The 10,738-nt window shown below is 37.9% G+C and overlaps 1 protein-coding gene across 2 annotated transcripts in view; it reads left to right on the forward strand.

Annotated features, from left to right (window-relative positions):
* Nucleotides 1–10,738, forward strand: part of kcnd2 (potassium voltage-gated channel, Shal-related subfamily, member 2) — a 456,602-nt gene that overhangs the window by 438,468 nt on the left and 7,396 nt on the right. The window contains exons 5-6 of one of the 2 annotated variants that reach the window (XM_048549400.2): nucleotides 3,799–3,894; nucleotides 6,136–6,195. In XM_048549400.2, coding sequence (XP_048405357.1) covers nucleotides 3,799–3,894; nucleotides 6,136–6,195 — 156 coding nt within the window. The remainder of the gene's footprint in view (nucleotides 1–3,798; nucleotides 3,895–6,135; nucleotides 6,196–10,738) is intronic. The other variant, XM_048549403.2, reaches the window with a different exon arrangement.

Below are 10,738 nucleotides of genomic sequence, written 5' to 3' on the forward strand. Positions count from 1 at the left end.
GTTGGGAATTTCTTCAGGGCTTCTCCTGCTGCATTGGCAGAATTTCAGCAATGGTATAAAAATATGCACAAAAAAGTGAAGTTATTCCTATGGGTTTCTCTGACTTTGAGATAAAGTAGCCTGTCTCCAGCAAAGAAGCTGAACAACTATTGATGTAGAAATACTTCAAACAACAACAGGTAATTAGCCTGTAATTAACTGCAGGATATCTCTCTTTAGATCATCTCTTCATCCAAATGGCAGCGTGAAAGAGACAGGTCAGATTAGCATCCAGGCATCGCAGAAAAGTTTCAATAGCCCATCCTATCTGTGAGCATAATTTTGCAGCTTCTGCCATCATGTGTCAAATGCTGGGTGACAGCGCTGTTTATGCAAGTAACAGATTTTCAGCCGATATATACTGTATTTATAGCAATGAAGACTGATTCTCTGCAAGAAACCTTCTCTCGCCCACCAACCCCACAGTTAATCTAGCTCAGTTATCAATTATCATTTTCACAGGAGCCAAAACAACATCAAAAATGACACAATACAAAAAACAACTTGACATGCAAAATATATTCCTTTACCATCAGCATTAGACATGAATTATATGGGCTTCTTGAATAGTTGACCTTGATTTTAAACTGCCTCTTGTCCCCAAATCCCAATCCTTATCACACCAATGAGTGGGAGAGGGTCGTGGAGGGTTAAAACAATGGAATCCAGCAACTGGACCTCATTTCAATAGACAATTGACAATAGGTGCAGGAGTAGGCCATTCAGCCCTTCGAGCCAGCACCACCATTCATTATGATCATGGCTGATCATCCACAATCAGTATCCTGTTTCTGCCTTATCCCCATAACCCTTGATTCCACTATCTTTAAGAGCTCTATCTGTCTCTTTCTTGAAACTACCCAGAGACTTGGCCTTATTTCCTTCCATTTTAATGACATGGCCAGAAATGAAACGCCAAAGAATGGCAGGTAGGGGGCCATTTAACAATCAGTAGCCACGGCCTGTTGATATAACGGATGTCGCACACTAAATCTAACTGTAGGTCAGAAGACGTCCTGCAATTCTACTGCCATTTATCAGATCCGAGGTCAGAGCCGTGATTGCTGGGAATAGCTCCCTTTAGCTTGCTGTCCTTCCTCTCAGTTATGACCTGTTAGTTCTATCTGCTCCCTCTCCTCATCCGTCCCAACTTTGATCCCGGTTTGAAGAAGCCCCCACATCCAATCCCGCAATTCTCACTAACAATTGCCGAACCATTCGAATTGGGACATCCTGTCGTTAGTCCCTGCTGACTGGGCAATCAAGCTGGCTGGCTATTAGGCAGGAATTTCACACCATTATCCATGCTTGGTCCTGATTAAAATCAACAGAACCTCCAGATCTTCAGACAGTTCAGCCACTAACAGGCAATTGCATCAAAAATGATTTTTAAAACAGCCAGGTGCAGTCAAAAAAACGATGTTAATCAGCAAGAGGAGAAATCTGTAGCAGAGATGAATCATAGAAAAAAAATAACTTACTGCAGAGGAAGGATACAGCAGCAGGGGAATTCTGCTGAAAAGTGAAATTCTGGTGCATATGATACATCGGTAAAAGAGATGCATAATGAAAAGAAAATAAAGTGAACAATCAGATACCCAGTTTTACAAGCTTTAAAACAGTTAAATTGTGAGAGAATATTCTGTTCGAAGGCTCAGGATTAGGAGAAAAAAATTGTCACTAAACAAAACGTTTGAGTGTTGGAGAAACTCAACAGGTCTGGCAGTGTCTGTAGGGAGAAAAACAGAGTTAATGATTCAGCCCAGTGACCCTTTATCAGAACTTGTAGTAAGTTGTTCATTGAGGGTTATGTTCCCTTTTTGCACATGAAAAAGTCAAATGCCTGTACATCGATACATTAGATACCAGTTGAGAGACCTTTAGTGGCAATACATTTCCAGACTTTTACTATTTTCCTTCCATAAAAAATAAGCAATCCACTTCAGGGATCAACTAAATTAATCAATACAAGAGTTGAGATCTTCTAATAATAAAATGAATAAGGAAACAAGAGCCCATGATGTTGAAGGTAGTTTATTAGCATAGATAGAGGATTGATTAACTATTAGAAGGCTGAGAGTTGGGATACGGATGATACTTTCAGGATAGCAGCCTGTGATTAATGCTATATTATTAATGCTGGGCCATGATAATTTACAATATATATTGATGACTTGGATGAGGAAAGTGAATGTACATTTGCCAAGTTTGCAAATGAAGCAAAAATAGTTGGAAAATGAAGTGGGGAGGATGACACAGACAGTTGACAGAGACATATAGACAGGCTAAGTGAGTGGGCAAAACTTAGCAGATAGAATATAATGTGGGAAAGAGGAACATAAGAACCAGGAGCCCTTGAGCCTGCTCTGCTATTTGATACAAGCATGGCTGATCTCATCTCGGCCTCAACTTCACTTTCCTGTCTGCTCTTCATAACCCTTCAACCCATCACTAATTAAAAACCTGTCTGTGTTTTCCGTAAATTTACTCAATGTCCCTAGCATCCATTACACTGTGAGGTAGTGAATTCCACAGGTTCATGACCACTTCAGAGATGTAATTTCTCCTCATCTCCGTTTTAAACCTGCTGTCCCTTATCCTAGAAGTATGACCTCTCATTCCAAATTGCCCCACATGATGAAACATTATTTCTGCATTTACTTTACCAATTCCCTTTGGCATCTCATATATGTCAATTAGGGAGATCTCAAATGTGACATTTTGCACTTTGGCATGAAGAACAGAAGAGCTGTATATTGTTTAAATTGAGAAAAACTGCAAAAATGTGCACATGGAGAGACTGGAGACATCTTCAACATAAAAAGTTAGTATCCAAATTCATTAAATAATGAGTAGGTGAATGGAACGTTGGCCTTTATTTCAAAGGGAATGGATTAAAAATGTATTTCACTAAAACTATACAAGGCACTAGTCAGACAACAGCTGAAATATTGTTATCAGGTTTGTTCCATTCATCAAAGAAAAGAAAAATATACTGGCTTTGGAGGTTGATCCTGGGAATGGAGGTGTTCAGTAGGTTGGAACTACACTCATTGCTGTTTAGAAGAACGAGGGGTGACCTTATTGAAACATATAAGATTCCTAGAAGACTTGACAGTGTAGATGTGGTGAGTGGCTTCCATTTGTGGGTGAATCTAGGACCTCAGGGCATAGCCTCAGAATAAGGGGCCACTCATTTAATACAGAGATAAGGAGGAAATTCTTTCTTCAGAGGATAGGGTAACAAACGAATTCCTTACATAGACAGCTGTCAAGGCTGGGTGATCTGGAAGATTCCAAACTGAGTTGGACAGATTTTGAATTAATAAAGTAATCAAGGGTCATGGATAAAAGGCAGGAAAGTGGAGTTGACGATCATATCAGTCATGATCTCCATGAATGGCAGTTAAGAGTTGATGGGCTGAATGGCCTACTTCTACTTTTGCGTAATATGGTCTCTCGCCTCAGACTTTCTTGAGCGTGAGAAAATATATCCTTGCTCCCTGAAGTCTTCTAACTGTGCTCCTTTGTAGTCTTGGTCATGGAGGAGGAGATGGATGATTCACCAATGTCTCCATGTCACACACCAGGTGGAGAATAGCTTTTTTTATTCTCGCTAACCTAGCGAAATTTGATATCTATGTATTTTGTAGATTATGTACAAGTAAAAGTAAAAGCATCTGTTTATATTGAACCAGTGTTTAGAATTTCTTTAATTCACTACATGTCTTCAGCTCATTACTTCATGTTTTTTTCTAGATGTCTAATGATGAAGAACAAGCCTTAGTTAGCAAGTCAGGGTCTTCATTTCAGAGGCAGCATCACCATCTCTTACACTGTTTGGAAAAAACTACGGTAAGTAATGACATCTGAGCTCTCATGAAAATGTGGAAATGAAATGAGCTGATCCTCTGAGAACTAGTTTTTTTGTGTGTTTTTGCATTTCTGTTTGAAAGCAGATTGTCCTAAAATTGTGATGTATGTTTTGCAAAATGAATTTGCTCATTTGCTGAAAAGATTTTAACAAAATAATCTGTTATACAGCCTACATCATCATGCCTTTCACCTCCAATGGGAATATTCTGGAAGCAAAGAAAAGTCAAAATAAGAACATTTGAAATAAGATGTAAAAGGGTTTAGTTGTAGCTCTTGTTTCTATATTATTTATATTGCTAGTCCAATTCTGTTTTTGGTCAATGGAAACACTTGGGATGTTGATAGAGGAGTAATCAGCAATTATAATGCCATTGAACATTAAGTGGCAATGGTTAGATTCTCTCTTGTTGAAGACATTCATTGGTTGACATTTGCTTGGCCAAACGTTCCTTGCCACTTATCAATTCAGAAAAGAAAAGCACATGTAAGGGATGTTATTCCAAGAGTACATTTGCAACTATTGCATCAACTGCTGGAACAGTGTGCTTTTTATGTTACACTATTGTGGTCACTTTGCAATACTTAAGTAGTTTCATTTCTTCTAGAAATAGGCTAAACACTTTCAAATGTAACACGGCATACAAGTAGAATAAGCAATGGGATATAAATATTTCATTAAAATAAACTTTGGGCTAAGGACTTTGTTAAAATATACAATGAAGAAATTCATGGAAATGTGTCCGTGTTAAAAATAATGCGTAGAAATTTCGATATCCTAATGAAAATTCTTATATGTTTCATAAAGCATCATGCTGTTTTATTAACCATCTATGTTTGCATATGTGGCAAAGTATGTGCCAACGCTCAACTAAAGTTGCAAGAAAGATTTGCATGTCTCAGGTTTCTGATGAAATGTGTAAGGGATCTTATTATCTGCAGTACTGTGTCTGAAGTCTTTGTTGTTTGCATATTTTTGAACTCAGACGTCATTTTTATTTATATGTATACCTCCATAAAGATACTGGGTGTTAGTGCTAGGAGACCTAATTTCAGCATGAATTATTTCCCAGTCAGATATGAGGAAATGCAGATAGGCATGCTGTATTCTACTTCAACAATGTGCCTAAACTTTTAATCTGAGCGCTTTATCCAGCACTATTGTAGCTATACAAATTTATAACTTTAAGTCTTTATGACTGAGTAGCTCTCTGAGTGGGTTGCTAATTTAATATTATTTTTGGTTCATCAGTAAGAAGCTGGATTAACAATGCTCAAGCTCATTTTGCATTGGGCTATTGCAGTCAGATCTGGAACCAAGAGGTAAAAGGTTATTGTTATAGCCCATATGCACCTTAGTTACCTAACAGAAACATACATTCAAACCCGACAGCTATAGCATATAAAGCATTTCTTATTCATGTCAAATAATCTGTACAGAGTAGAAATAAATTTACTTGGCTCACTTTGTGTGATGAGTGTTTATTTTGAAGAAACTACTATGTAAGGAAACCTAAAGAAGGTTCCTTGTAGTATTCCTGTAAGTCATCAATCAATTAGGCTATTTCTTTCTTCCTCATCAAAATTAATGAAATTTAACGTAGCTAATTTTGATGAGGACGTTGTTTTCCAGTGCCAATTCATTATATTTTTCAAAATTTCTTTGTCAGCTAAATGCCAAAATATCAAGTTACAATTTTGACATTCAGTAGCAACTATTTAAGTCTTTCATCTAATATTGTTATAACACAATAATTAATCAGCTGTCTAAAAATATTACTTCAGTACATGATAACAAGGTGTAGAGCTGGATGAACACAGCAGGCCAAGCAGCATCATAGGAGCAGGAAAGCTGACGTTTCGGGCCTAGACCCTTCTTATGAAATCATCTGCCTTACGTGAATGAAATAGAAGACTTTTAAACTTAAATTTGCACTCTAAAGATAATTAATATACTTTTAATAGCTTTTTGTGTTTATGCATGTTTGCTCAATCTTTTGTAAAAATCTTTAAAATTCATCTCGCCATGATTTGTTAATTAACCCTGAGGTTTTCTAACAAATAAACATAGACATTATATAGTGACTAGTTGTGTGATACTCCCAGCTAATGGAGGTGTCAGAATGGATGCTGTTGTTTTGTTCAGATATTTGAATATACTCATTTTAAACTGTAATTATGCATTAGTTACTGTTTCTTTTTTGTTGGCATGTTACCATATAGGGATTGTCCTATCTTGTGGATGATCCCCTCTTATCAATTCGGTCTTCAACATCTATTAAGGTACCAGTTTGATTGTTGGTGTCAGAACTATCTGAATTTAAGTGTCTGTAACTCTGCATTTTATGTATTTGTGCTGCAGCTGTTAATGCTTTGACAGTTTGAAAATGTCTGTGTTGTGTGCTGATATTCGGTGAATGTGCAAAAGCTTCCCTGCCATGACTTGTTTTGCTGTTTTAATAAGTTACGTGTCATTCTTTCTGGAAAATATTGATCAGCTTAGCATTAGTGCCCACCACTTGATAAATGTATAAGGCAATAATAATGACAAATTAAAGCTGGTAGGTAATATTATGCCACATACATTTAAAACATGCACTGATTTTTGTTTTGACACCCTTAATAATGTTGAAAGTACAATTATCTATTTCTGGTGGAGGGATTGTGGCAAGTGAATGCAAATTTTTCCTAACTTTAAACTTAGGACTGGAAAAGTTTAAAGTCATTGAGAATACATTCAATTGTAATTAAAATAATTTTATATCTACATAAACAGGTAGGCGGTGATTTTTGGATAAATTTGAGTCTGTGCCTGGATAAGAAAATGAATGTATTCTTAATAAACCATTTATATTCATTGACATTGTAAATAGATTTTAAATTAATCATGAACTTGACGGACAAAATGAATGTTTCCAAAAATACCTGGAGGTTCTGCTGTTCATCTGCCATAACCCTAACAGGAGAAAGCAAAACCTATCATACAACAGCATGGATCTGGTTGTGCTGGGTCTCCACTGTCTCTGAGAATTCTAGCATGCCTCATACAGGCTAGAACCTCTACTTGACCCTTGCAAGGCGAATCGCATCAGGAGGTGGACATGGGGTGAGGAATTTTCCATTGGTGGGAGGTCCGGTAGGCTTGGTCCAGTTAGGACCCAATGAAGAATTGGAGCTTGGTAAACCCAGTGAAGTGCACACCTGAACGACTAAAATGGTTTCCACAGGTGAAGCGCAGGCCAGGAACTCTGGACAATCGAAGAAAGGTGCAGTTTTTAAAAAGGTTTTGTTCGGCACTTTTATCTACTAAGGGTACGGCAGCATAGCTGGAATCTGGGAAACAAATAATAGCAGTGCCAGCCCCACCAAAAACCTTCATAATTGAATGACATTAGCTTTTATGACTGCATAGGACAGTGAATGCCAGAGATCTATCTGCAGTGGTGTTTGTACCTCCTGACTATGCATTGCCACTCTCACTGGATCCTGCAAATCTGTGGCATGATCCTTTCGGAGGTTGCAGGTTGGTGCAATCCCAACACAATTACATGGATCTTACTTTAAGGATTTTTGAGACCAATGCTCTTACGGAACATGTAACTATGCCCATACTTCTCAATGTTTTACAAGGATTCAATGGAATGTGAATATGTCTAATTTTCACATGATTTATTTGAATAACCATAATATTGTGGGGTATCATTAATTATTTTCTCATTTATTTAGTTTCTGATTCCAGGTTAAAATATCTTTATTTGCTGCATTATCAGAATCATGATTGTCACATTTATCACTTCTGTGTCTAGTTTATTTAACAATAAGGACAACAAGGACTAAATGACTTGCACAAAATTATCATGACTCAATGCAGCAACTGGGCTGATATCATATTTGCAATGAAACAAATATGACCTTGCCAATTTTCATAGAATCCCTACAGTGTGGAACCAGGCCATTCTGTCCATACTGACCCTCCAAAAAGCACCCCAACTAGACCCAAACCTGTCCCCATCCCCATAACTCTGCATTTCCCATGGCCAATCCATCTAACCCGCACATTATTAAACTGTGGGAGGAAACTAGAGTACCCAGAGGAAACGCACACCAACAAAGGAAGAATGTGCAAACTCCAAACAAACTGTCACCCAAGGCTAGAGTTAAACATGGGTCCCTGGTGCTGTGATGCAGCAGTGCTAACCACTGAGACACTGTGCCATCCCTAGTATTGACTGACTGGTAAACTGACCATTGGAAAATATTTTAACAAGTGGTTTTGGATCAGATGGGAAGCAAAAAAAAATTAAGTAACCCAAACACCTCAAATTCACTTGTGATTCTGAAGCAGACCAAACAAAGGACAGATGCTCCGTGTGTTCCTAGGACATGGGTTAGTCATTGAAAACTTTTAAGGAGAGCCCATACAGACTCTAGCTTACCAAAATTTGCATTGTTCTACTACTCTTGTTTGGGTTCCCAAGGTCTCAGGAAACCCAGCAGATGAAAGGAGTCTGGACTGGCTGGATCCACAATGTAAGTGCTTTTATAGCACTGTTTGCAAGCTAGGAGAGCAGCGGTAATTCTCTCCTGTTCAACAGCTAAGACTAATAGCATTGTTCCCCCATCCCCACAATCTGTTACCTCCCCTGAGGCTCTTCCTATCTTTGATCTTCAATCCACCTCTGATCACTCCAACTCACTGACAACCATATTCTATTCAACCCTACCACTACCTTCAAAACTACCTGCTCTTCCACTGGAGTCTTCTGCTGGAAATCTTCCTCACCTGCCAGGAGCCAAAGCTGTCAGCCAAGCTGATTTTGAAAGCAGGGAACCTTGAAAAAATAATACACACCATGTAGTAGCTCAAATGCATTTGAAAAGGACCTATGCTTTTGGGTTTCTTAGTTGCAACTCCACTCCACAGTGCTCTAAAACCCTGCTCCCGTAAAAATCAAGATCTCAGTTAGTTGGCAATGAATTTGAGGCCTGTTTTTAGGATCTATATCCCAGCTCTAAAACAAAACTTAAAAATAGAGGAATAGATAAATAGAAATGTTCAAATGTTTAAAATTCAGTAAGACATTTATCGTAAAGTTAATATATAGTATATTAATGACAAATCGAGTTAAGTAAATTGTGGACAAAAAGGAAAATCAGACTGGTAATGTATTTTTTGTTTTTAACTGTTTGTTTAGTTGTAACAAGATTACAATCATAAAGCTGCTCCTTTCAAATAACATTTTCCAAAATACCAGAACTAGCTTCAGCATCGTAGTACCTGACCCAAAATCTGGAATTCTTGAGGCACACCTAGTCTAAGCGTTAATTAAGTGTTTGATGCACAGCAACTAATGGATGCTTTATATCCTTAATCTATGCTTTGCAAATTACAATGCACCTAATCAAAAGATATCATTATGAGCAACTCCATTACATTTCTTATCTATGAATAAGCTCTGTAGCACATAACAATGCCTTTTAAAATTCTAATTTCAATATGATTCACTCAGTCAGAACCATGGTTGACTAAGGGATCATGTAGCTGTGCCTGTCTACTGTTGAATGTTTTATTATTATTAAATTTGTAGAAGTTCAAATCGCTGGTACGTTCTGCAGTCATCTACCTTTCCAACAATACAGGATCTTTATTGACTTTTCTCACCATGATTACCTAGATATATTGTTGAACACTTCAGTACATCATGTTGTGTTTCCAATAAAAGAATGTGTTACAAACTGTGGTATTGCTGCACTAAAACAAGGAATTTGATTTCACTAATGTAACGTTACAAAAGTCATATCACATGATTTCACCTAACAATCTCTTCACTGCTTTATTTTTTGTCATTATTTCCCATCCATCACCATTAGGTTAGTAAAGAGTAGATTTCACAAATTCCCATGTTAAGATACATTCCCTGGAGAACACATCAGGAATTGGGTGCAATGGTTAGTACATCTGACTGGATTTTACATCCAGACATTTCTGTGGCACCTACTGACTCAGTTGCCAAACTTCCAGTGTGTGCTGCTGGAGTATGACATTTTGTGTTCAAATTTGGTAATTGTTGATAATTTGCTTGTTGTGGAAGCCTTCTTGCTGTGTTTCAGCCCCTAAATTGCTGTGTGATAAAATCATTCAGCAACTCATACTAATAGGATAATAAGCACTAATTAGCACAAGTGCTGTTCAAACCTTATCTCATACTATTATCATTTCAAACAAAAAGTAAGAAAAATACAAGGTGCAAAAATGAACCATAGAATAGACAGGATCTGGAACGACTTGGGCTTGAGTAGTTCTTTTGAGTAAGCAGTAAGTTTGGCAGAATGATTCTCACTATGAGGCTGAGTGAGTTTTCATCACTAAATTTTTAAACTTCTTGCATTAATTGGCATTTCAATCCTTATCGTGAGTATCATGATCCGAATTCCACCCCATCTTACCACACACCTTTCCTGTAATAACTAACCACGCATTGGAAATAACAGAATTGACCGGCTACCCTAGCACGGGCACTATCTTTAAAAGGCCCCCGTGCACTGTCAGTCTGGAGCTGCCCTGCATGGTTCCTGATGTTTGCTGTACACATGGTATACAGGATAGAACTGGAACCCTGCTTTGTAAACAGAGGCCCAGAGGTCCTGCGGGATGGGGTTGTGCACAAATGGGATTTCCTCCCCCCCCCCAACCCCCACAACAGGACCAGCAGTGGAGGCCAAGACAATGACACTATACCAGTCTGATCCAAGTTTGTCACACAAGTTAGAACACTCAGCTGTCTGGAGGAATTCCCAGAACTATAGGAAAAGTGTTGAAGTGCTT

The sequence above is a fragment of the Stegostoma tigrinum genome, chromosome 18 (genome assembly GCF_030684315.1).
Source record: "Stegostoma tigrinum isolate sSteTig4 chromosome 18, sSteTig4.hap1, whole genome shotgun sequence".
Taxonomy (NCBI): Eukaryota; Metazoa; Chordata; class Chondrichthyes; order Orectolobiformes; family Stegostomatidae; genus Stegostoma; species Stegostoma tigrinum.